Source organism: Sus scrofa, chromosome 7 (genome assembly GCF_000003025.6).
Source record: "Sus scrofa isolate TJ Tabasco breed Duroc chromosome 7, Sscrofa11.1, whole genome shotgun sequence".
NCBI lineage: Eukaryota > Metazoa > Chordata > Mammalia > Artiodactyla > Suidae > Sus > Sus scrofa.
In genome coordinates, this window is record NC_010449.5 from 13,392,890 (window position 1) to 13,420,311 (window position 27,422).

At 39.7% G+C, this 27,422-nt stretch overlaps 1 protein-coding gene across 5 annotated transcripts in view; it reads right to left on the minus strand.

The window, feature by feature from the left end:
• Positions 653-27,422, minus strand: part of NUP153 (nucleoporin 153) — a 73,036-nt gene continuing 46,266 nt past the window's right edge. For 4 of the 5 annotated variants that reach the window (XM_001926651.6, XM_013977457.2, XM_013977455.2 and 1 more), the window contains 8 exons: positions 27,271-27,396; positions 22,969-23,586; positions 19,640-19,834; positions 16,155-17,039; positions 12,131-12,487; positions 11,223-11,495; positions 2,348-2,516; positions 653-2,009 (listed from right to left, as the gene is read on the minus strand). In XM_001926651.6, the coding sequence (XP_001926686.1) occupies positions 1,925-2,009; positions 2,348-2,516; positions 11,223-11,495; positions 12,131-12,487; positions 16,155-17,039; positions 19,640-19,834; positions 22,969-23,586; positions 27,271-27,396 (2,708 nt within the window). In that variant the 3' untranslated portion in view covers positions 653-1,924. The remainder of the gene's footprint in view (positions 2,010-2,347; positions 2,517-11,222; positions 11,496-12,130; positions 12,488-16,154; positions 17,040-19,639; positions 19,835-22,968; positions 23,587-27,270; positions 27,397-27,422) is intronic. The other variant, XM_013977453.2, reaches the window with a different exon arrangement.

Below are 27,422 nucleotides of genomic sequence, written 5' to 3' on the forward strand. Positions count from 1 at the left end.
TGATCCCTGTCCCAGGAACTTTCACATGAAGCAGGTGCAACCGAAAAAGGTGGGGAAAAAAAAATTACTAAATAAAATGCAGTATTTCTAGCACATCTGAAATGAAATCTTCCCAGAAAAAAAATCTTCCCCAGAGTAGAGAGTCATCCCTGTGAGCCTAAAGGATGGGTAAAAATGAACAAACCTGCTACAATTCAGTTAGGCATTTTCTCAGCATCAACACCGCACAGGTTTCCGGCTTGCTTCTAGCATTTGTCATCATCTTTTGCCCCCAAATAATGCACATTTGTCCACATCAAATGTGTATTATTTAATGAGGTGAGAATTATAAACACAAACACAAAATCTCTACTCTGAAACCAGCATTTGCTGACTAGACTCGACCAAAAGTTCAATAAAATAAAAGTCACCACAGAATACATTCAAATTGAAAAATAAAATTATCAAATGCTATCCCAAGAGTTCTTGCAAAGGCCACAGAAAAGATATCTGGTTCAAAAAAATTTTTGGTAAAAGAACCCAAAAGAAACTCCACAAAACGACCACCAAAGTTTTTGTGGGCTGCTTTGGGCAAGTTCTCCAAGAATGTGATCAATAAACACTGTCGAGTCATCTGTCAATGAAGATACAAGTACAAACAGAACAAACAGAAACAGTTGCTTGTGTTTATTTTCAACTTTTAAAAAGGTTTGTCAATTTGTGCGCAAAGTAGGTGTGGTTCCTAGCACCAGACAAAAAGCAAGGTACCTTGAGACACTTTCCCTCCAAATCACGTCAACGTGTTCTTTGGAATCTCTCTTCTGACCACTGTTAACCTTTATAAAAAGGTTCTCTTCTACTAACACTTGACCTTCACTATGAGTTAACACTAGAACAAAAAGTATTTCATAATTTTTTATTGATGGCATTTATCCCATGGTTTAACATGTTAATTATACTGTAATAAACATGGCTTTAATATTAAACTTTTCCTTATTATCCAAAGTCACCACAGTCCATTTCAGTAAATATAAAAATATATGCTTAATACTTTGTACAATACTGGTTTTTGGTCCAAACAAAACTGGATCAGAAAAGCCAATAAATTCACTTTAAGAATCCCCAATTTTTTTTTAAAGATTTCCAAATGGATTTAGGCAACTTTGAATAATGGGATTTACATAATAAAATCTGAGACAAGACTAAACAAACAACAAAAAAATTTTCTAACACAAAATTAAAATTTCAAGTTCACAGATTTATGTTATGCCAAAAAAGTACAGAAACAAAATTGTATTTACACAAGTTTCATAATAAAATAATGAAAAAGGCAAGACAGGTGATAGTCGGAAGAATGACAATATAGAAATAGCATATAATTATTAAATGGAGAACGAACTAGATCTAACAAGTCCTTAGCATGGACCATTCTTTAATCAGGATTCCTCTATCAGAAATTTTAGTGCACGATACACCCAACTCACTCATTTCACACATACACCAGCACAAACTCATCAGAGAAATCATTCATTTCAAAATCCTCTAATCTATACAGAATTCCTCAGATATAATTACAATTTCAATGCGTTGTATAAACGCGTATCAACGCACGTGGTGGTGCAGATGAAGAGGTTCTATACAAAGCCATTCTCCGAGCAGACTCAATTCCTGGGTTCGGCCAGCCTAAGCCAAATCAGCGAATAATTTGCTGGATCATAAAATATTTTTGCTGAAGAGTCAGTCACCAGTCTTAGCTATTATTTTTTAAAAAGGGGGGGCAGGAGAGGTGAGGTTGGGGCTTCTATAAAGAAAAACGGAGGAAAATGCCAAAATTAAAGAAGTCCTTAGGCAGATCTAACTTCAGATGACCCAGCACATAGTACAATCCAGTATCTGAAAGCAGGGCACCAGCTGTTGTTAAAATGGTGTACAATCACCGTGACCTTTATTTCCTGCGTCTTACAGCAGTCTTTATCTTGCGACCAGAGAGTGAAGTTCCCGAAGAAGAGAATATGTTTTTCCCATTTGACCTGTGAAAAATAAAAACTTTATAATGTGACATGATGCTCAGATAAAATTCTCCAATCATAAAATTAATGTGACCAGTGATGGGGGGGCATCATCAAAGCAAACCCATTTAGTTACGCCTCACACCCTCCAACACCAACACACACACACAGATTGTTTTGTTTTGTTAAGGCTATGATCCTCTCACATTGTAATGTGGTAAACTGATGAAGAACAAACCTGATTTTACCTCAACTATCCGGCACCATGATGACGCTAAAAACAACACACAAACACACACACCTTCATGCACACATAGGCACTCTGTTAAATTCTCCATTTCCACAGAAAGTTCTCTTACCCCACAGTAAACGCCCCTGGAGACTGGTTAAATGGAAAGCCCCCTGAGCCCGAGGGCTGGGCTGAGGCTGCAGGTATGCTGGGATTTGCACCAAATGTGAACACTCCTGATGGATTGTTGTTTGTGAAGTTGAAATTTGTAGTGCTGCTACCGAACTGGAAAACGGAACCTACAACAGTTGAAGCAGAAAAACTTTATTAAGGTAAAAACGATGGTTTTTCTAGTAATGATTCTGACCCTTCATGTACAAAAACATGCAAAGGGTTAAACTCTCTTATGGTCGCTTGAAGAAAATGAAGACTTTCCTCCACTGACACAGTACATACCTGACACCCTCCGCAACAAGTCACCCAACTTAACCAACACCCAGACGAAAAGGGCAGAGCCGACTTTTGGTTAAAGACAGCAGAATCAACAAACACATTTAGCTCTAGCTTCTTCAAAAATTATGTTAAAATAACAGTAAAGGGATTTTTACAAAGATAGGGAGAGAGGGGCCAACAGCAAAAAAAAAAAAAAAAAAAAAAAAAAGCTGAAAGGCTGGCTGGGGCCAAACACTAACCTAGCAGCAAGGGGAAGCACACAAGTCATTCCATGTACACTAAGGGTACCCAAAAGGTTTAGGTTCCAGCTACGCCTGGAAGTGAGAACAAAAGAACAGCTAAAAGGAAAAAAAAAAAAAGGAAGGATGGCAGAATATCTGTTTAAGAAGCATAACCCAGGGAGTTCCCGTCGTGGCGCAGTGGTTAACAAATCCAACTAGGAACCATGAGGTTGCGGGTTCGGTCCCTGCCCTTGCTCAGTGGGTTAACGATCCGGCGTTGCCGTGAGCTGTGGTGTAGGTTGCAGACGCAGCTCGGATCCAGCGTTGCTGTGGCTCTGGCGTAGGCCGGTGACTGCAGCTCCAATTCGACCCCTAGCCTGGGAACCTCCATATGCCGCGGGAGCGGCCCAAGAAATAGCAACAACAACAACAACAACAACAAAAAAAAAGAAGCATAACCCAGACCAATCCTCCCCAAAACCAAATGGGATGCTAATTCTCCCCTACTTAGCAGAAGACAGAAGTTCAGCCTCTGGACTGGTTCACCACACATAAAAGCAAGGATACCATACTGAAAATACCAAGATTGAGAGTAGGTTGGAACAACGCATACTGGCAATCAGGAGTATATAAACCCTCAGGCAGGACTGGAAGAATCTCCTCTGGGGAATCTAAGAGTCTAAAAGGAAAGACCTAAAGACACTATCAACCAGTTCTTTGCAAGCAAATAGGCCAGTTAGATAAACCTACAATGAAATTCAAGATCTGTAAGCCTTATCCATGTTCAAAGAATTATGAAATGGTATTTCGGTGTCCTATACTCAACAAAATTACACATAGAGTGGTAGAAAATATTTGTAAGCCATTTATCTGATAAAGGGCTGATATCCAAAAATATAAGGAATTCCTACAACTCAAGACCATAAAAGCAAACAAAAGAATCCCTCAACCCACCAAATAATCCAATTAAAAAATGGGCAAAGAACTTGACATTTCTCCAAAGACGGCATACAGGTACATGAAAAGATGCTCAACCTCACTAATCTTAAGGGAGAAACGCTAATCCAGACCATCAAGAGATGTTAATTACCTCACACCTCTCAGAAAGCCTATTATTAAAAAACCGAGAATAAGTGTTGGCAAGGATGTGGAGAAAAGGGATCGCTTGGGAAGTTGGTAGGAATGTAAAGTGGTGCAACCACCACAGAAAACAGGATGGAGGTTCCACAAAAAGTTAAAGACAGGACTACCACATGACCTGGCAATCCCATTCTAGGTATTTAGCTACTTGGACTCTCTCATACACTGCAGCATTATCCACAATGGTCAAGACGTAAAAACAACCTCAATGTCCACAGACGGAAGCACAGATAAAGAAAATGGTATACATACACAAAATGGAATATTATTCATCTTGTAATATGGGAAAACTGGAGGACATACATTATGCTAAGTCAAACAAGCCAGTCACAGAAGAACAATACTGCATCATTTCACTCATATGACGTATTGAAAGTAACCAAACCCACAAACTAAGACTGGCTGCTGCAAGGGAGGGGGTGGGGGTAGGAAGAAATGAGGAGTTGCTATTTAATAGGTACCAAGTCTCAGTTATGTAAGATGCCCACCTCCCAGAGCTCTGCTGCCCAGCACTGTGCCTAGAGTTAACAGTACTGCACTGAACACTTAATCTGGTGAAAGCGTAGACAGATCTCATGTTAAACATTCTTACTACAATCTAAAAAACCCTAAATGCTGGAGTTCCCAACGTGGTGCAATGGTTAACGAATCTGACTAGGAACCATGAGGTTGCGGGTTTGATCCCTGGCCTTGCTCAGTGGGTTAAGGATCCGGCGTTGCCATGAGCTGTGGTGTAGGTCTCAGACGCGGCTCACATCCCGCGTTGCTGTGGCTCTGGTGTAGGCCAGTGGCTACAGCTCCGATTCGACCCCTAGCCTGGGAACCTCCATATGCCATGGGAGCAGCCCTAGAAAAAGGTAAAAAGACAAAAAAAAAGTAAACCAATAAAAAATAAATAAAATAAAAAACCCTAAAAACTAGTTTTGAGGAAAATATTTCATAAGAAACACTAAGACCAAAACAATAATAAAGAAATGCAATTTGGAGAAAACTAAGCAAAAGCTCTAAGAGAAAAACAAACAAAAAACAAACTGCATCACTGACACCCTCAAGAGATCAACGGGTAACTCTTTTTTTGGTCTTTTTAGGGCCACATGTGTGGCATATGGAAATTCCCAGGCTAGGGGTATCAGAGCTGTAGCTGCTGACCTACAACACAGCCACAGCAAGATGGGATCCGAGCCAAGTCTTCGACTATATACCATAGCTTACGGGAACGCTGGATCTTTAACCCACTTGAACAAGGCCAGGGATGGAACCTGCAACTTCATAGATACTAGTCAGATTTATTACTGCTGAGCCAGGAGGGGCATTCCCAACAGGTAACGCCTCTAAAACAAAAGCTGAAGGATAGATATAAAAAGGAAACATCCACAGAACAAAGAGGACCATTTGGAAATTAAAAAGTACAACTAGTGAAAGTAAAATATCAACCAATATGGTAAAAGATAAACTGAAATCTTCCCAGAAAGTACAACAAAGACAAAATGTGGGGGAAAAAAAGAACAGGAGTTTAAAAAGTATGAGAATGAGACACAAAATCTTCAAAGAAATCATTCAAGAAAATTCCCAAAAATAAATCACACAAAAGGACACACAGCATTCCTAACATATATGGATAAAAATACATCCAAACCAAGGAACATCCTGGTAAGTGAGAACACTAGACACAAACGAAAAGATTCTAATTAGATTCCAGGCAGAAATAAAGGTTAAAAAGCAAAAATAAAAGAGACTTTGAGGACAACTCTGGAAGCCAGAATATCCACAATGGAGAAATACTTTCAAAATTATGAAGCTGATTTCCAATACAAATCTATATTCAATCAAAATCTTACCCACCATGAAGGCCAATGAAGATCCTTCAAGAAATGTTTAAGGTCTCAAACTTTTCTTCCCTAAATCCTTAAGAAATCACCGGAAGATGTTACTCTCTCAAAACAAGGAAATAAGAAGAAGACATGACACCAGCAAACAGATTCCTGTGAGAGGAAGCTAAAAGGAATCTCCATTAAAGTAGTTAATAAGAGACCCCCAAGACCAGTTAGACAGCAAACTGAGAAAGTCTGGTGGGAGAAGAGGGTTAAAAGATATGTGAAGGCCATTATTACCCTGATACCCAGACAACACAAAGATATCAAAAAAAGAAAATTACAGGCTAACATCATTGATGAACGTAGATGTAAAAATCCTCAACAAAATATTAGCACGCCAAATCCAACAATACATTAAAAGGATCATCCATCATGATAACCAAGAGTGTAAGAATTTTTCAATACATACAAATCAATGTGATTCATCACATTAACAAATTTAAGAATAAAAATCATATGATCATCTGAAATAGATGCAGGAAAAGCTTCTGACAAAATTCAATGCCTATTTATGATAAAAACTCTCCAGAAAGTGGGCACGGAGGGAACATACCTCAACATAATAAAGGCCATATATGACAAGTCCATAGCTAACAACATCCTACTCTACTGAAAGCACTTCCTCTAAGATTAGGAACAAGACAAGAATGTCAACTCTCACCATTTTTATTCAACATAGTTTTGGAAGTTCTAGTCATAGCAATCAAGACAAGAAAAAGAAATAAAAAGAAATACTGTTTGCAGATGATATGATGCTATACACAGAGAATCCTAAAGATGCCACCAGAAAACTACTAGAGTTCATTGATGAATTCAGCCAAGTTGCAAGATACAAAATTAATATATAGAAATCTGTTGCATTTCTACACACTCACAATGAGCTATGACACAGAGAAATTAAGGAAAAAATCCCATTTACACTTACACCAAAAAGAATAAAATACCTAGGAATTAGCCTACCCAAGGAAGTAGGTAAAAGACCCGTACTCAGAAAACTGTAAGACACTGATGAAAGAAACTGAAGGTTAAGACAAAGAGATGGAAAGATGGAAAGATATACTGTGTTCATAGACTGGAACAACTAATATTGTTAAAATGACTCAACAGATTCAATACAATGCCTATCAAAATGCCAAGGGCATTTTTTACACAACTAGAACAAACAATTTTAATATTTGTATGGAAATACAAAAACCCCAAATAGCCAAAACAATATTGAGAAAGAACAGAGCTGGAGGAATCATGCTCCCTGACTTTGGACAACACTACAGAGCTAAAGTTATCAAAACAATATGGTATTGGTACAAAAAGACACAAAGACCAATGGAACAGATAGAAAGCCGAGAAATAAACCTACACACTTATGGATAATTAATCTACTACAAAGGAGGCAATTAATATACAATAGAGAAAAACAGTCTCTTCAATAAATGGTGCTAGGAAAACTAGACAGCTACAGGTAAAAGAATGAAATTAGAACATTTTCTCACATCATATACAAAAATAAATTCAAAACAGATAAAAGACCTAAAAAACCAACCTACTAAATGGGAAAAAATATTTGCTAATGATACGACCAATAAGGGGTTAATATCCAAAATATATAAACAGCTTATACAACTCAACATCCAAAAAATAACCCAGTTAAAAAATGGTCAGAATAGAGTTCAGGCTGTGGTACAACAGAATCAGCAGCATCTCTGCAGTGCCAGGACACAAATTTGATCCACAGCTGGCACAGTGGGATAAAGGATCTGGCATTGCTACAACTGCAATGTAGGTCAAAGCTGTAGCTCAAATTTGATCCCTGGCCCAGGAACTCCATATGCTGCAGAGAAGCCAAAAAAAGAAAAAAAGAAAAGGTGGGGAGGTGGAGGGCAGAAGACATGGACAGACATATACCCAAAGAAGAAATACAGGCATATGAACAGATGCTCAACATTGTTAATCATCAGAGACATGCAAATTAAAATCACAATGAGACTGATAAGACTTGGAGGGTATTATGTTAAATGAAATAAATCAGAGAAATATTTTGACATCATTTACATGTGGAATCTAAAAAATACAACGAACTAGTGAATATAACTAGTAAAACTCACATGTATCAAGAACAAACTAGTGGCTACCAGTGGGGAGAAGAAAGGTGGGGGGAGGCAAGACAGGGATCGGCGATTAAGAGAGAAAAACTATTCTGTATAAAATAAGCTAAAAAAATATATTGTACAACACAACGAATATAGCCAGTATTTTACAATAACTATAAATGGACTATAACCTTCAAAAATTGTGAGTCATGGAGTTCCTTTTGTGGCTCAGTGGTAACGAACCCAACTAGTATCCATCAGGATGCAGATTCAATCCCTGGCCTTGCTCAGTGGTTTAAGGATCCAGCACTGCCGTGAGCTGTGGTGTAGGTCCCGGCTGTGGCACAGACCGGCAGTTGCAGCTCCAATTCAACCCCTAGCCTGGGAACGTCCATATGCTGTGGGTGCAGCCCTGAAAAAAAAAAAGCAAAAAATATTAAAATATCTTTTTAAAACTGCATCACTACTGTACACTTGTAACTTATATAATATTGTACATCAATGATATATATCATTTAAAAAGTAAAACATGGAGTTCCCGTCATGGCTCAGTGGTTAATGAATCCGACTAGGAACCATGAAGTTGCAGGTTCGATCTCTGGCCTCGCTCAGTGGGTTAATGATCTGGTGTTGCCATGAGCTGTGGTGTAGGTTGCAGATACGGCTTGGATCTGGCATGGCTATGGCTCTGGTGTAGGCCAGTGGCTACAGCTCCGATTAGACCCCTAGCCTGGGAACCTTCATATGTCGCAGGTGCAGCCCTAAAAAAGACCAAAAAAAAAAAAATTTTTTTTTAATAAAAAAAATAAAAACCAATCTAAAATCTTAAAAGAAAAAATGATGTAAGCTATTTCAGATACAAAAAAGTAGCCAAAGGAGTTCCCTTCGTGGCACAGTGGTTAACAAATCTGACTAGGAACCATGAGGCTGCGGGTTCTATCGCTGGCCTTGCTCAGTGGGTTGAGGATTCGGCGTTGCCATGAGCTGTGGTGTAGGTTGCATACTTGGCTTGGATCCCGTGTTGCTGTGGCTGTGGTACAGGCCAGCAGCTACAGCTCCGATTAGACCCCTGGCCTGGGAACCTCCATATGCCACTGGAGCAGCCCTTGAAAAGACAACAACAACAACAAAAAAGTAGCCAAAGTATTTAAAAATATTGAGAAGCTATCTATACAAATGGGAGAAGACAATAGCAAAGAGAAGGAATCACTGATGCTAAAGAAAACAAAATTCTGTATAGGAAAGAAAATCACAGTACATCATATAACATTTGCATACTCAGCATACTGATCAACCATCTATTAGGACTGAGGGCACTGTTTACCTATGTGAAAGAAAGCTAAACTCCAATTCCATATTGGGGGGGGTAATCAATAAATCCCCAAAGTCCCAATTAAAGTGGTTAACATGTCACAAAAACAGGAGAAATTTTGCTCCATGTACTAACTGACAAAATACTACTAAATTCAGAATACATAAAGAACTCCTACAAATCATTAGGCAAAAGCAAAACAACCTATTAGAAACATGACACAAAAAAATTATAAAGAGAATTCAAAAAAATGAAATTGCGTAGAATACAAACATGAGAATCCTCATATAAATAATGTTGGTAGGATGTGAACTGACACAATCCATCAGGAAAAGTTTGTATTAGAGTCCCCTGGTGGCACAGCAGGTTAAGGATCCAGCATTGTCACTGCTGGAGTGCAGGTCCAATCCCCGGCCTGGGAACTTCTGCATGCCACAGATGTGGCCAAAAACAAAGTTTGTATTATTTTTTGAGGTATCAGATATCTACCTTTCAATCTGTAATCCCTTTCCTGGGTATGAACCTTAGAAAAACATGCCTATGTGTCCCAGGGCACATATACAAGAACATGCAGAGTTGCATTTCCTAATAGCTGAGAACCACTCAGTCATCAACAGTATATGGAGAAACTGTGGTATACAGTGATTTATGCCACAGCAATGAAAAAACAAACTATAAGCAATAACACAAATGAACCTTACAAATAAGACAAAGTAAAAGGAGCAAGAATCGAAAGATTGAATACAGTTAAGATTCCATTTATACAGTTAAAAATCAGATAAAATTCTATTTTCCAGAGATGCTTATATCTGTAGTTTACCTTAAACAAAACCCAAGAAAACTGATTACCACAAAAGTCAAGACAGCATCTGTGTGGCTCACAGCATTAGAGAATGTGAACAGAAAGGGATAAGAAGGGGCTCCTGGGTGGTGGCTACACAAGTGTTTGCTTTATTCAGCATTACACTGTTCATTTATGTTTCTGGCTCCTCTATATGAGATTACATTTCACAAAGAGAAAACAGCTGCAGCTCTGATTCGACCCTTAGCCCAGTAACTCCCTTTAACCACAAGAGCAGCCTTAAAAAGTATACACAATGCAACTTATTACAAGGAAGTAACATCATTATAATACAACGTGACCAGCCATATAAAAAAAGCCACAGGAATGTTTATGCATATCCAGTGAAGAGGCTAGCTAGTATCATCAAATAGCAAGTGTCACAAGAGTTCCTGTCGTAGCCCAGCAGAAACGAAACCAACTAGGAACCATGAGGTTTCAGGTTCAATCCCTGGTCCTTGCTCAGTGGGTTAAGGATCTAGCGTTGCTGTGGCTGTGTCTGTGGTGCAGGCCGGCAGCTGTAGCTCTGATTCAACCCCTAGCCTGGGAACCTCCATATGCTGCAAGTATGGCCCAAAAAAGCAAAAAAAAAAAGAGAAAGTGTCATGAACAGAAATACTGTATGGTATCAGTTATGTGTGGAATCTAAAAAATACAACAAACTAGGGATTACTGGGGGGCTGGGAGGAGAGGTGGGATACCTCAGCTGGACTGCCCTAGGAGAGAGGACTAGGGCTGGGGTATAACCCTCCAAGGTAAATTCAAGCATAAAGAGGATCAGAAAGTACAGTTCAAATTTAGGCTAGAGTGCCCAAAAATTACAATGAGGGGAAATGGAACTGACTGAATCCAGTATCTAAATCAAACAGTAAGAAATAACTACATTTTAATCGAACACTTAAATAGCTTAAAAGTGCTTAACTGTGTGAAAGTTGGGAATTATTTATAGGTAAATCTAAACATACATGTCTCTACTCTGTCATGAAAGATGATTTAAAGAAAAGGATATGCATGGTTTCAAAGTTCACAGAAAATAATTAAAGTTGGATATAAACTACATCACAACAACATACTTACTGGAATTAGGAGCCGTTCCAGAGCCAAATGCAGACTGACTAGGCTGCTGTCCAAACACAGGAGGCTGGCTGCTGCTCGACACTGTCCCAAAAGTAGGTGGTGCAGGCTGAGAACCAGCAGAAAATAATGCTGCTGAAGATGCTATAGATCCAAAGCCTGGGGGATTAGGCTGGCTGGCACCTTGACTTTGACCAAATGTTGGGGTCTGGTTAGCACCAAACGCTGGACTGGCAGATGGTGCTGAAGGTCCAGTGCCAAAGACAAAGGAGGATCCTAGAGGTGCAGAGAAATTCTTCAATCAGCATGACAGCTAAAATGAGAGAATCCTCAAGAAATCTCTGTAAACTGAAAAGCAAACTTCAAGCTTCTTTTCAGACTCTTACCTTGCTGAACAAATCTCATCAATGGCAAGTGTTGAATAGAACACAACTCTCGCTGCCATTATTTAGCAAAATCACATAGAATCCACATCAACAAAAACTTCTATTAACAAGACTCCTATTTTGGCAGCCAAAAACTTTTAGGTAGAGAGGTTTATGTAAGAAGACAACTGATCTTCCATCAGAAATTTAACACATTGCAGAAATTAACTAATGTTGTGATTACGCATAATGAGGACTAATGCCTAATAAAATAATCTTCAGCGTCTGGCTATTTACAATTTAACATTTCAAAAAGAACACTTGAAAAAACTAAAGATTACACTCCTAATGAGATTAGAAAAATTTCTTCCAAGAGTTAATTACATTAAATTTGAACACAAAATGTAACTGTGAATAATTACAACATTGCCAGTAGAGATGACCTAAAGGCAGCCGTGCTCTTTTGGGGTATTATTTGCTAAGAGTTAATCTACTTTATAATTAAAGCCAATTCAACTGCAACATTTTCGTTTTTGTTAAACGTACCTGCAGAGCTTGATGTGGTTGTAGCTCCAAAGGTGAAACCAGAGGTTGCAGTATTATTACTGCTGGGTCCAGGACCAAAGACAAATGGGGTGACAGCTGTACCCGTGCTGGATGTGGTTGCTGGTTTGCTCTCTTGAGAAAACAGCAAAGACTGGGATGTACTGGATTCGGCCGAGTTACCAAAGGCAGAGCTGCTCACAGGATTGCTGGCCTGTCCAAACACAAAGGCAGCCACAGGTGCACTGGAGGACGTGGTGGAACTACCAAAAATGCCTCCCCCAGCTGAAGTGGCTGGTGTACTTGAATTGGAAGAATTGTTGTTCAAGAAACTAAAAACTGGCTTTGCTGCACCTTGATCTGTAAGACAGAAATTAAGAAACAAACAAAAATCTTTTAAGAACAAGTAATACCACAAAGCATTTTTTCCTACCCTAAAATCAAAGAGTCCTTTAGAAAACAGAATCATTGAAGTTTTTTATATAGATGTATTCATCAAATGGACATCTCTTCTATTTTATGGCTTATGGATTATGTCTTACATAGCAAAACCTTCAACATTCAGACTAATAAAAATACAAAATAATCCCTAAATCCAAATCTAACTGGATACTGTGTTTGGAGAGCAAATTCAAAGATTAGGAGATAGCCATACTTTTATAAATTTGATTTTATAATTTAAGTTTGCTGGATTATAACTTCAATTCAACTGAAGGGTAGCCAATTTTCTCTGCAGCCTTTTTTTTCCCCCCCTGTGGCCATGCCTGCAACATGTGCAAGCTCCCAGGCCAAGGATTCAACCCAAGCAGCTACAGTGACAATGCTGGATCCCCAAGCTGCTGCACCACAAAAGAATTCCTCTGCAGTCTTTACTGACTAATGTACTCTTTGCTCATTAATTTTAAACTTTATCTTCAAGACACAATAAATTTCCAAATATATGTACCCTCATTTCCTCTACAGTTACTGTTACCAGACTCTCTTAGGTACTGTAGCTTTGTGGCAGGGTTTGATATTACTAGAGCAAACTTGACTGTATGTCTGCCCTTCTCCCCAAAACTTCTTGTGCATTTTCCCTTCCTTATAAATTTTTTGGGGTCTTTTTTGTCTATTCAGGGCCATACCCAAGGCATATGGAGGTTCCCAGGCTAGGGGTCAAATTGGAGCTGTAGCCGCCGGCCTATACCAGAGCCATGGCAATGTGATATCAGAGCCACAAATGCAACCTATACCATAGCTCACCAAAATGCCGGATCCTTAACCCGCTGAGCGAAGCCAGGGATCAAACCCACGTCCTTGTGGATGCTAGTTGGGTTCATTAACCGCTGAGCCATGATAGCAACTCTTTCTCTTCCTTATGAATTTTAAAATTATGTTAGCTGGTCAAGCTCCACAAAAATTCCTCTAAGAACTGAAATCAGCGAGTTCCCACTGTGGCTTGGTGGATTAGAATCCAACATGCTATTTATAAGGATAAGGGTTCAATCCTTGGTCTCACTCAGTGGGTTAAGGATCTGCTGCTGCCACAAGGTGCAACATGGGTTGCAGGTGGCTCAAATCTGGTGTTGCCGTGGCTATGGGTTTAGGCCTGCTGCTGTGGTTCTGATTTGATCCCCTGGCCTAGGAATTTCCATATGCTGCACATGCAGTCATTTAGAAGAAAAAAAAGAGCTGAAAATTGGAGGTGAGATGGAGAGTAATGGATATTCTCATGAAAGAGCAAGTACAAAATGTGTCTTTTATGTTATCTTAATTATTTAACATGTTGCAAGTTCTGCTGACATTATAAAATACCAATTGGAAATGTTAGAAAATACAAATGGGATATGCTATCCAATTTTTTTGTTGTTTTTTTAGGGCTGCATCAGCGCATACGGAGGTTCCCTGGCTAGCAGTTAAATCGGAGCTATAGCTGCCCACCCTTCACCATAGCCACAGCAATTCCAGATCCGAGCCACGTCTGCGACCTACATACCACAGCTCATGGCAATGCTGGATCCTTAACCCACTGAGCAAGGCCAGGGATCGAACCTGCACCCTTATGGATACTAGACAGATTCATTTCCACTGAGCCACAATGGGAACTCCCACTATCCAATTATTAATCCTTGCTTTGAAGGAAAAATACAGACTTTTTTTTTCTATATGATAACCCTGAATCCAGCTACCTTACTGAAGATTTTTTTTTAACTTATTCCATTAACACTGTCTCATTTCCAATATCATCTACCAGACAGGGCTGGTCAAATTATAGTATAGGCACTTGCATAATTCACAGAAAATAGAGCATGGTAGCTCACTTTCAAGTTGTTTAATAAGAGGTTAAAAATCTTTAAATGGAAACAGTATAGTGATACCAGGATTACATCTGATTAGACCCTATCTCATTTTTCTTTCTTTCTAAATAATATTGTATAATTTGGTTTTTGTTTTCTTTGAAGGATGTTTTTAAATTTTCAATTAAAAATTTATAGACAAAAACTGCTCACCACCCATGTGGTGAATTCCATACAATGTCTTTTCAGCTTCATTTTTCATTTTCTTGTGTTTCCAATTTATTACTCAAAAATGCCCACGTTTTGATTCTTTGCTTGTCTGTATGTTGCTCTTATATTTGATAATATTTGGCTGGTGACAGAATTCTAGGGTTAAGACTTTTTAATTTGAGGACACCACTCTACTGTTTTTAGCATCTGATGTTACAAATTACAAGTCTGACCCTAATCTGATAACCTAGTCATCTGCGGCAAACTGCTTTTCAGCATTCAAGACTTTGGCTTTGGTGTCCTAAAATTTCACTAGTCTTTGACCAATCCTTACATCTGGGAAATTTTCTCCTGTCACTTCTTTGTTGTTTCCTCCACATTGTTCTCATCTTCTAAGCACGCCTACTCCAATGGAGCTTGTGGATGGAGCTTAGATCTCCGTTCCTTTGCGCTGTGTTCTGGGAAATATAGTTCACTCATCTGATTATCAGCTATGTTTTCTTCTGCAACTCAGCCCACATATGATTTTATTTCACCAACGATATGTTTTTAAATTTTAAAAATGCTATTTACAGAGTTCCCGTCATGGCTCAGTGGTTAACAAATCTGACTAGGAACCATGAGGTTGCAGGTTCAATCCCTGGCCTTGCTCAGTGGGTTAACGATCCGGCGTTGCCGTGAGCTGTGGTGTAGATCGCAGACACGGCTCGGATACCGAGTTGCTGTGGCTGTGGCGTGCGCCGACAGCTGTAGTTCCAATTAGACCCCTAGCCTGGGAACCTCTGCATGCTGTGGTGCGGCCCTAGAAAAGACAGAAAGACCAAAAAAAAAAAAAAAGCTGTTTACTTTTTTGACATTTTAGTTTTCATAATCATATCTATTTCCAAGGGATTTACTTGTTGTTTATGTTCCTTAAGTGCCAGGTGGGAGTTCCCATTTTGGCTCAGCAGAAACAAATTTGACTAGCATCCATGAAGAAGCAGGTTCGATCCCTGGCCTTGTTCAGTGGGTTAAGGATCTAGTGTTGGTTGCCATGAGCTGTGGTGTAGGAGACAGACGTAGCTCGGATCTGGTGTTGCTGTGGCTGTGGCATAGGCCAGCAGCTACAGCTTCGATTCGACCCCTAGCCTGGGAACTTCCATATGCGCTGGTGTGGCCCTAAAAGAAAAAAAAAAAAAAAAAAAAAGAAAATCCAGGTGAAGACTAGCTGTCTCTACCTATTTGTAAATGAAAGCCTTTACATAAAGATTTTATTAGTTTCCTGAATAGTGTATGTCAATTGTGATTATAAAATCCCAAACAGAAGGGAGAAAGTCATGGACAAATGTGCAAATACTGCAGGCTTTCTGTTGGAGTTGTATTTTTTAGATAACATCAGAATCATGGGGGTCTGGAGCAAATGAAATGGAAAATCCTTGGCTCCTCCCCAGAGAGTTCTGTTACTGGTACTGTCTCAACTATGTCCAACGTAAACTCCTCCTTGACCTGCTGCATGTGCCAAGTTATCAAAGACACCTTGTAAAAAATTGTTAAATACTTACCAGCTGTAGTACTGGTTTGCGCTCCAAAAGCAAAAGTGGCCTTTGCTGGCTGCTCAGATTCTTTCTCGGATGGTTTTGCCGTACTGAAACTAAAAGTTGACTTGGAAGAACCTTCATCTTTGGTTTGCTCTGAATTCCCAAAGGAAAACACTGGCTGACACTTTGGCTCTTCAGTGTCCACTTTCTTCCCAAATACCAGAGAAGTAGAAGTGACAGGCTCTTGCTGTTTCTCTTCTGTCCTTCCCAAAACAAACGAGGCAGAGGGCAGGGGGGCAGAGTCCATGCTGCCAAAAGTGAACCCTCCTTTGGTGACAGGTGTTTCTTCTTTTTTTGCTTCTGGTGTCTTACATGTGAAAGGAGCCACTGAGACACTCTTGGTGTCTGTGGTTCCAAAACTGAAGCTGTTCTTGCTCTCAGAGGTCACTTTGGTGTCAGCAGCAAGAGGGGGAGGGTTAATGACACCGGAACAAAAGCTAAAGCCTGCAGAGGAAGATTCAGGCACTTCCTCTTTCTTTTCTTGCTGCCCAAGATTAGACACCCCAAACTGAAATGGAGCTAAAGGAGCTGGATTGCTTAAACCAGAAGAAAGTCCAAACTTAAAATTATTATCATTTTTACTGTCTTTTTTAACTTCTTCAGGCTTAGAATCAGATGAAACTCCAAATTTAAAATCTCCTATTGGTTTAGGAAATTTAAAGCCTTCTTCACTCATGGGGTTTACAGACCCCAAATCTGATGACACACCTATTTTGAAGCCTCCTTGATCTCCAAATTTAAAATTTCCAGTGTTTGTTAAAGTCTGAGAGGGTGCAGAAGAGGATGATGGGATACCGAATTTGAAGGATGAGGTTGCTGGGTTCAAAGATGAGGAAGATGTGCCAAAGCCTTCAAAAATATAAAGGAGACTGAATTAATATTAGCCTCTCAAAATGTAAACCTTGAAAAGTAAAGGGAGACAGTGATTACTCTGCAAAGTATTAGTAAACATGAACCGAACTACCCATACATTCAGCGGGAGAAGCACATCTTGATCTTGACAACCACACTGATGTGCTACTTTTCATCAGAATGGCAGAGATGCAACAAGTTTGATGAAAGAGTGTTGGTGACGAGACTAGGAATAATAGACACTTTAGACACTGCAGGTGGATGTGTAAATTAGCACAAAACTTGCAGGAGGCAACTTGTCAGTATTTACTCCTAATCACAAACTCATGTTGTGCCCTCTGACTCGGCAATTTTACAGCTGAGTATTTTTATGATAAACTACTAAATAGGATATGCAATCCAGACAGCTGTAAGTGATGAATGAAAAACAAACTCTGTCCAAGCTTCTTTGTGGTAAAGCCAAGGGTGAAGACAGTGTGGTATACATCCTTTTCTAACAAGGTAGACAGAAGCGAGAATATGGAGAAGTATATTTGGTTCTAATGTGCATAAAGCAACTCTGAACCAGTTACGAGAAGCTAACAACAAAGAGCTATTACCTTTGATGGGGGGAAGGATGGAAAACGAGCCAATGAGGACAAGAGACAGACATTTCACTGTGAATTCTGTCATAATCTGCTTAAGTCTTGTGAGTAAATGTGTTATTTATAAAAATTAAAAATTTTCACATTAGGAGTTCCCGTCGTGACACAGTGGTTAACGAATCCGACTAGGAACCATGAGGTTGTGGGTTCAATCCCCGCACTTGCTCAGTGGGTTAAGGATCCGTTGTTGCCGTGAGCTATGGTGTAGGCCAAAGACACGGCTCGGATCCCGAGTTGCTGTGGCTCTGGTGTGGGCCAGCAACAACAGCTCCAATTAGACCCCTAGCCTGGGAACCTCCATATGCCGCGGGAGCAGCCCTAGAAAAGGCTAGAAAAAGACCAAAAAAAAAAAAAAAAAAAAAAAAAATTTTTTTTTTTTTTTTTTCACTTCAAAGAAGCAGAATTAGGAGTTCCCGTCATGGCTCAGTGGTTAATGAACCCAACTAGCATCCATGAAGTCTCGGGTTGAATCCCTGGATCCAGCGTTGCCGTGAGCTGTGGTGTAGGTTGCAGATGCAGCTCAAATTCCATGTTGCTGTGGCTCTAGCGTAGGCTGGTGGCTACAGCTCCAATTGGACCCCTAGCCTGAGAACTTCCATGTGGCGCAGGTGCAGCCCTAAAATTAAAAAAAAAAAAAAAAGGACCAGAATTTTAGGAGTGGAAACAATATTTTAAAAGATAAAAATACTATTCTGACAAGATCAGTACCTTGGTTTCGGAATGCTTCTTTAGTGGAATAAACCAGAAATGAAGCACCTAAATGACCAGCTCAACACAGAAATCATTAAACAGTGCCAAGCTACTGATCCATCACTCTGCTCCCCCAGGTATAAATAAAGATAGTGACAGCCATTACCTACCTCACTTTCTTTTCCCTAAGAAATTTATTTGAAAAATTATGTCAGAATTTCAGGAGCAACTGGCCACCCACATGGTCTCTAAAATACCTTAAATGATATCAGACAGAAAGCTAAAAATCAAGGTGCCAAAGACATCTTAACTAGTTATCACCTCTGTCTCAAAAGGAGGATTTAACGGTATGGTAATTACTGTATTTACAGGCGGGAACATGGGAAAGGGACCTGAGCTAACAGCTACAGAAGGAGCTTTAGCGCTCTGCTAAAACCCAAATGCAGCGTTTTCTTTTTCTTTTTTTTTGTCTTTATCTTTTTAGGGCTGTACCCACGGCATATGGCGCTTCCCAGGCTAGGGGTCTAATCGGAGCTATAGCTGCCGGCCTACACCACAGCCACAGCAACACCAGTTCGGAGCCATGTCTGCCATCTACACCACAGCTCATGGCAACGCCAGATCCTTACTTAACCCACTGAACGAGGCCAGGGATCAAACCCACAACCTCATGGTACCCGGTTGGATTCGTTTGAGCTGCACTACAATAGGAAATCCAAATGCAGCATTTTCTAAGCCAGCTGTACCCCATCAGTCACGCAATTAATTCAGTGGGTACAACCAGCATCTTCCTTCTAAAATGAAAATGAATAGAAAATATACTTATCTTTACTGCTAACCAGCAAATGATTGGTTTTTATAGTAATTTAGAGATAGGAGCTAAGGTCCAGGACAATACCTCTTTTTACATGGATTTTTTTTTTTTTTTTGTCCTTTTAGGGCCTCGTTAAGGGTCAAATTGGAACTGTAGCTGCCGGCCTACTCCTCAGCCATAGCAAGATCCAAGCTGTGTCTTCGACCTACACCACAGCTCACAGCAACACCGGATCATAAACCCACTGATCGAGGCCAGGGATCGAACCTGCATCCTCGTGTCCGGCGTCCTCATGGTTATTAGTCTGGTTCGTTAGCGCTGAGCCATGGCAGGAACTCCTCATTTTACATGGATTTTCAATAAAGAACAAATCATTTTAAAACCAAAACTGTTTACCTATATTTCATTTTAAAGTTGTAACATAAAAAAGTGCTTTACTAAGACCTTACCTTTAAACTCAGACTTGGTGCCTGGTTTTGCACTTTCGCATGCTATACATTTGGTGGAATCTGCTTTATTCTCCACTAGGCACACATCACAGTTCCAGTTTCCCTCAGGTTTCTTAAACTTGTCCAATCCTAGGGAGCCTCCAGACAACACAGAGACAGGGACAGTGCTGCTACTTGAAGCAGGTACTGAACTTCCTAAAAAATAATGGAGAAATACAGGAAAATTCCTAATTTACATCATGTCAATATCTCAGTGACACCACCAAGTCTTAATTTCCATTCTTATTAGAGTTTATTAAGATAGAGAAAATGCCAGAAGTCTAAACATTACATTGTTAAAAACAATACAGACATCTCAGATTTCTTTTAATCTTATAAATGAGCAACTCACAAACCTTGTGCAATGATGAGCTCCCTCTTAACCCCAATTATGAAGAGCCAGGATTTTTAAAAATCATGCTCATATTTCAGAGCCTAAAAGACTCAATTCTCCTTAAGATTCATTATCAAATTTCACAGCATTATACAATGTAAGTTCCAAACTGTAGGCAACAGTCTAAAACATAAAATACAGAGCCTAGACCACATTCATTTCAAGATTGCCAAGGACAGGGCTCTGCTTTGAAATGACAATTTTGCATAGAAATGTTCTACTGGCCACTCTGCAATTCAACTCGATACTACTGACTACCGTCCACAGCATTTGTTATAAAGCAGCTATCTAACAGACATGAATTAATAAGCACCATAACGTTCTTAGGTTCTGGGGGCGGAGAGCAAGATGAACAAGATGTTGCTTAACTTCTAAAGGTGCTCATGGTCTAAAAAGGGGGAAGTAAAACAAACATAAATGCACAGTAGCACCATTACGGACAAAGAGTAACACATGATCTAAACAAGAGGACAAAGAGGAAAGGACTACAGGACAGGAGAAGGAGTCACAGAGCTGATATTTACATTTTTAAGCAGAACTAGCAACTGTGGGGGAGAGGCGGCAGCACAGGAAGGATGGCTCAGCGAGGCGCAGGTGCATGAAGAAATAGTGTCGAGAGCGGAGCCATTCATTCTGGTGCCCCCACTTCTCTAAATGTTCTCCAACTGTCGTCACTTTTCCCAGTTACCTGATCTGCCGTTTACTGGTATGTTCTTTTCCATCCTGCCAATAAAATCGTTCCATCTTTGGTCCACTGCCCTTCTCACAAGCTCTCCTCGACTCCGAACATTTTAATCACCAAACAAAACCATCTTCTGATCTGGACCTGCCACCCACTCTTCAGGTTTCCTCCCCGTGCTGTCCTCTTGTCGGTGGTTCCACTATCCCCCTGGTTACCCTGGCTAGATGGCAACTCTTCCCTTACCCTTACACATTCAATACATTTCATTCTTTTTCTGACCCTTCTCCTGCTATTTTGGTTTGAGCTCCCTCACCTCTTGCTTAATAGCCCTGTTTTTTGTTTCTTTTCTTTTTTTTTTAGGGTGGCGCTTGTGGCACATGGACGTTCCCAGGCAAGGGGTTGATTTGGAGCTGTGGCTATGGGCCTACACCACAGCCACAGAAACACTGGATCTGAGCCACATCTGTGACCCACCCCGCAGCTTGTGGCAACGCCGGATCCTTAACCCACGGAGGGAGGCCAGGGATCAAACCCACATCCTCACGCACACTACGTCAGGTTCTTTTTGTTCCCTTGAAATCCATCCTCTAAAAAGCACCAGTACCGTGTGGTTTTTGATTTTCCTCTCTGGTTACTCCTTTAAAAGATTAACTGTTCCAAAGTTTTATTCCTGCTACTCCCTTAAGTTAGCAGAGTTCTGTTTTAGGCTGTCTATTTGCTCTGCTCATTCACCTCACATCACCTCTACGCCCATGACTGACTTGAAAATTCTGGGCTAAGTCCTCCCGGATCTGTATCTCCAGCCCAGAGGGTCCAGCGTCAGTGTAACCAAAGGCTTCACACCTATCTGTCAACTTTAGCAGCTTGAAAGCAACCATGTCTCCAACTGCACATTATTCTACGGCCCCCTCTAATCCTTATTTGATTCCACTAGTACACATCACTAGGATCTTGACCTATATAACTGATATAACTTCCTAATCTGTCCTCTGGTCTCCAAATTTTGTTGCCTTCAAATCTATCCTCCAAAAAGCCACCGAGTGATTTACCAAAATTACAAGTTTGACCAGATCATTTTCTGCTTATAATGGTGGTTCAGCTAAAGGATGAAGTGGAAGTTTTTTCATATATATATGAGCTTCCTTTGTTTCTGTATAACAATTTCCTGACTCAGTTTTATTCTCCCATCAACTCAATTAATTTTGGTTTCTTGCATGCATCAGGGCTTTCTTTCTTTCTTTTTAAGGGGAGGAGGAGGAATACCAGATGGGAAGAGAAACCTATTTTAGAATAGAGATTCTGAAATCATTCTTGTGGAGAGGTCTAGGAGGAATTATGAATAAGGCTCACCCCTTGTATTAAGACAGGGGTCTGGGCTATTAACCCAAGAGTTTTCCGTTGCAGACACAAAACCACGCATCCATGAATGAGGCAATAAAAATAGGAAGTATAATTCCCAGGATACTCATAACATGTTTTATTTAGTATCCATGTTACTACATATCTATACCAAATAATTATATAAAAGCATTACAAAAACATCAAAAAGTCATTTCCAAATGAATTAAAGATCAATTTAAATCTTCAGTAACTCTTTCAAAATTGAACAGAGAAACAGAACTCAAACCTAATTCCATTTTTCTGGCTGCCTATTTTAAGATCATTGCAATATGTCTGGCACATGGGTGAATATTCAGCCACAGCCTTCTCATAAAGCAATACCATCTACCCTTTAATGAAACTGTCCCGGAAATGACCACCAGCCATCCTCACTTCTACTTCAAGGAAAAGAGACAAAGTAATATTTCATTCTGCATAAAGGTTTGAGAGAGACTGTCCCGTTCTAAGGCCTTTGCATCTATATTAGCCAACTTTGGAAATGATGGTTCCCATTCTAAGGCCTTTGCATCCATATTAGCCAACTTTGGAAATGATGGTGAAGAGCCCAAAGTTCCTGATAAAAGTGCATACAAAGAAGAGGTCAAAGCAAATGCTGGACTGATTAACACAAAGCCTATCCTAATAGGACATGCAGTTTCAGTTGCGAACAAGTCATTTTACTCTCAAGACAGTTTAGAAAAATTAATGTACGAGGAAATGCGCATCCTGAAACATCTAAAACATTGAGGTTATTCTTAGCTGTTTTACAGAGAATAAATTAAAATGTTCTATTAAAGTAATGAACAAAATTATTCCAAACAGCCATAAACGTACCTGGTTTCTCAGACATACAGGACACACATTTATTGTCTTCCGCATTATTAGAAACACAGCACACTGGACACTCCCAAGATCCCATGGGCCTTTTGAATTTATCTGTAAATCCTAAGGCACCAGTGGTTACAGTGCAGCTGGAGGAGGAAGCAGCCATGGTTACAGCACTTTCTGAAGCCACTGGCAACGTAAAGACTCGTTTAACACCAGTTCCAGGTTTCGGTGTTTCACAAGCTACACATTTTATCGCTTCAGGTTTATTTTGCACTAAACAAGTATCACAATCCCAAGTTCCTACTGCTGGTTTAAATTTGTCTCCGAAGCCTGTCCCTGGTGAAGAAAGAGTTGGTTTGCCACTTTTACTTGGTGTCCCAGTTCCCAACTGTTTAGCAGTATCTCTTGGTGGCAACTTTGTTGCTTGACAGGCTACACATTTGTTGTCTGCAACTTTGTTCTGGAGTAGACAAGTATCACACTGCCATGATGGCCCAGCCTTTAAACTTTCCCCAAACCCGATTCCACTGGAAGAAGAGCTACTTATTGCTGGTCTTGTATAAACTATTGGGCTTGTGGTGGTAGGCTGAGCAGCAGGAGAATCTGCCTTCGGTGATGTGAAACCTACAATGGGGTGGGGGGGTTGGGGAGAGTGGAGTGGGAGAAGAAAAGTTAGTTAATGTTTTGATCAGAAAGCCTATTACTTATTATAGTTAATAAATATTAATAATATAAATAACTATAGAGTAATAGCCATTCATAATAAAAATATTATTCTTGGCACAAAACACCTTACTGTAGAGCTATCATAATCTAAGGTGGACTACTTAAGAAGTATTTTTCACCTAGAACTATATTTCTAGTACTAATCAAATAATCAGTAAGCAACAGGCCTAGTTAAAAAACCTACAAAAGACATTCTGTTTATAGTAGATCATCTTCCTCTAGCAATCTATTTACTGTAGTATAACTAATTTGAGACTTAATTTGTACTCCTTACTGACATACACACCATCCACATTTTGCTCCTTGCCTTTCCTGCAGCACTGAACCGCAGCACAGTCACTGCCGTCCTCCCCCTGCCTATGCCAAATGACCTCCGGTATGGAGCATCTTTGAATTTTTTCCAGTCATAATCCAGTTTCAGTAAAACCAGCTCAACTGTGCAGGTATGATTATTTGAAAGATGTCCCTCCCAACAACAGAGTAATAAGGATCATTTTTAGTAACATTAAATTCATACAAAGCTTTAAAAGAGTAATGGTTCAATGACAAATACGATTAAAAATCCCAACAGAAGTTCCCGTCGTGGCTCAGTGGTTAACGAATCCGACTAGGAAACACGATGTTTTGGGTTCATTCCCTGGCCTTGTTCAGTGAGTTAAGGATCTGGCGTTGCCGTGAGCTGTAGTGTAGGTTGCACATGTGGCTTGGATCCGGCATTGCTGTGGCTCTGGAGCAGGCCAGTGGCTGGCTACAGCTCCAATTTGACCCCTAGCCTGGAAACCTCCATATGCCACGGGTGCGGCCCTAGAAAAGACAAAAAGACCAAAAAAAAAAAAAAAAAAAAAAAAATTCCAACAGAGATGTACTAAAATAACCTGGTAAAACCCAGAAATACAAAAATTAGGGTCCATTTAATACAGTAATTTCTAGGTCCATTCATGTTGCTGCTAATGCCATTATTTCATTCTTCTTTATGGCTGAATAGTAGACCAGAGATTATCATACTAAGTGAAGTTAGACAGTAAGAGACAAACATCATATGCTATCACTTACCTGTGGACTCAAAAAAAAGGATACAAATGAACTTATTTGCAGAAGAGAAACAAGCTCACAGACTTTGAAAAACTTATGGTTACCAAAGGGGACAGATGGGGAGGAGGGAGGTGGGAACTTGGGGTTTGGGATGGAAATGTTCTAAAATTAGGTTTTGACGATGGCTGTGCAACTATAAATATAATAAAATTCACTGTATTAATAAAAAAAAGAACTCCATTATAATTATAATGACGGAGCTGAATAAAAATAAAAACGAAAAAATAAAAATTAGGGTCCACTATCTCCTAATGGAGCACAAGCTCAGGCTAATTCAAACAGACGACCACACAAAATTACCAAACACTAATTCAAACAAAACTGCGACAGCTTTCCAATAAAAACCCAGAGCCTACCACTTTGTTAGCCATCATAGGTGTATTTAAAGAGTTAAGGTAGGAGTTCCCATTGTGGCTCAGTGGTTAACAAATCGGACTAGGAACCATGAGGTTGCGAGGTTGATTCCTGGCCTTGCTCAGTGGGTTAAGGATCCGGCATTGCCGTGAGCTGTGGTGTAGGTTGCAGACGCGGCTCAGATCCCATGCTGCTGTGGCCCTGGTGTAGGCCAGCGGCTACGGCTCCAACTGGACCCCTAGCCTGGGAACCTCCATATGCTATGGGTATGGCCTTAGAAAAGACAAAAAGAGACCAAAAAAAAAAAAAAAAAAAAAAAAAAAAAAAAAAAAAAAAAGTGTGCACACAGAACCATGAACCATGAAATAATAAAAAGACTTTGTGCTACCAAAACCAACATTGTTGACTTGATTAACTCAAACTACACTTTATTTGCACAAATGACCTTTGAATCCTTTACTCTCCACCAATTTTATTTTCTATGTAACAAAAAAAACTCAGTGACCCATTTCTCTAACCTTTAGAAGAGGAAAAGAAAACTAGAGGGAAAGTTGATACAGAAGGTTGTTAGAGGTTTTTCTACCGTACCAAGAAATAATTCAGCCTAAGGGCAAAACAATCCCATATACCTCAATTACTAATAGCGGACAATGATATACTATTTTGTTAATGATTAACCTGGTCACTGAAGCTGGTAAAATTGTAACATAAACCACTTCAGGGTATTCCAGTTTTCTTTCTGCCCACTTCTTTAGATTTTCCTAATTTCCCTTCAGACAGCATTTAACTCCTCCAAATTTCTGCCTTTTTTTTTTTTTTTTTAAGTTTAAAAGTGTGAAGGAGTGGACATTATGAATGCAAAGAGTAAACTTTTTTTTGCCTTGGCCATGCCCCTGGCATGCAGAAGTTCCTAGGCTAGGGATCAAACTCATACCACAGAGTGACAGGAGCCACAGCAGTGACCGTGCCAGATCCTTAACCTGTTGTGCCACCAGGGAATTCCTCAAAGCGTAAACTTTTATGATGATAAATATATGCATTTGATGCTTATTACTGCTTGGTTCATCCCAGTATAGGCATTCTAGAGTCCTTCCCATAACTGTGTAAAATCGCCTCTATTACTGAGACTTCAATAGGCAATACACTCATCTATAAAATAAGAACCTCATTCTTCTACACTTTGTTGTACCAGCCAACCTATTAATGAAACTCTTGTTCACTTATACAGAGCACATGTGTTGGATAAATCTAATTCCTCCTGAGATACTAGATTATCTTATAAATACTTTTATATCCTTACAGGATACATCCCAATTGGAATTATGCTATCCTCTTGGATTTTCCAATTGAAAACTATTTGAGGACTTCTGTTCATCACCATCAAAAAAAAAAAAAAAAAAAAAAAAAAACCCACTAGCATTCGTATCTTGTTTCAAGTGAGTACTATAACTATTCTCTATGTATCTATGCTACAATCAGTGTATGTTTTCTTTCTACTTAGCTTTGTTTTATATATATATACCACAACTGGGAAATAATCTGAGAAGAATAAGGCAGCAGTCTCTCAGAGAGAGACATGTCTAGGTACATCACTGAGTTTGTTTTACTTTTTTGTATATTGGCCTCTTTTAACAGGCAATTCACATTTTCTCCTATACTTGTCCCCTAGAGATTTCATTTTAGTGCAGAATCCTTGATTCTAAAGAAATAATAAAGTTTCTATCGTCTTTCACCTAAAATAATTACATCTGACTATGCCTATATTCAAAAGTCAATCTCAGATATCCCATCGTGGCTCAGTGGTTAACGAATCAGACGAGGAACCTAGTTAAGGATTCAGCATTGCCATGAGCTGTGGTGTAAGTCGCAGACACAGCTTGGATCCCGCATTGCTGTGGCTGTGGTGTAGGCCAAAGGCTACAACTTTGATTAGACCCCTAGCTGGGAATCACCACATGCCACAGGCACAGCCCTGGAAAAACACAAAAAGACAAAAAAAAAAAAAAAAAAAAATCAATCTCCCATGAAACCAGTCATCATTTTTTAAAAGCCTGAAGTACAACAAATAATATTAAGATGAGATCATAATTTTGTAATTAAGATTTCAGAGTATCTCGAGGGCAGCCATTATCTTACCAGGGTTCTTCAGAACATCAAGAACACTTCCTTCTTTCAGGGTTTTTGCAGGTCTGAAAAGGCCCTCGCCGTCTTCGTCTGCCTTCTTACAACTTGTACTGTTGTTCACTGCAGTGATATCTTCAGCTGTAATTTTTTTAATTGTAAATGAT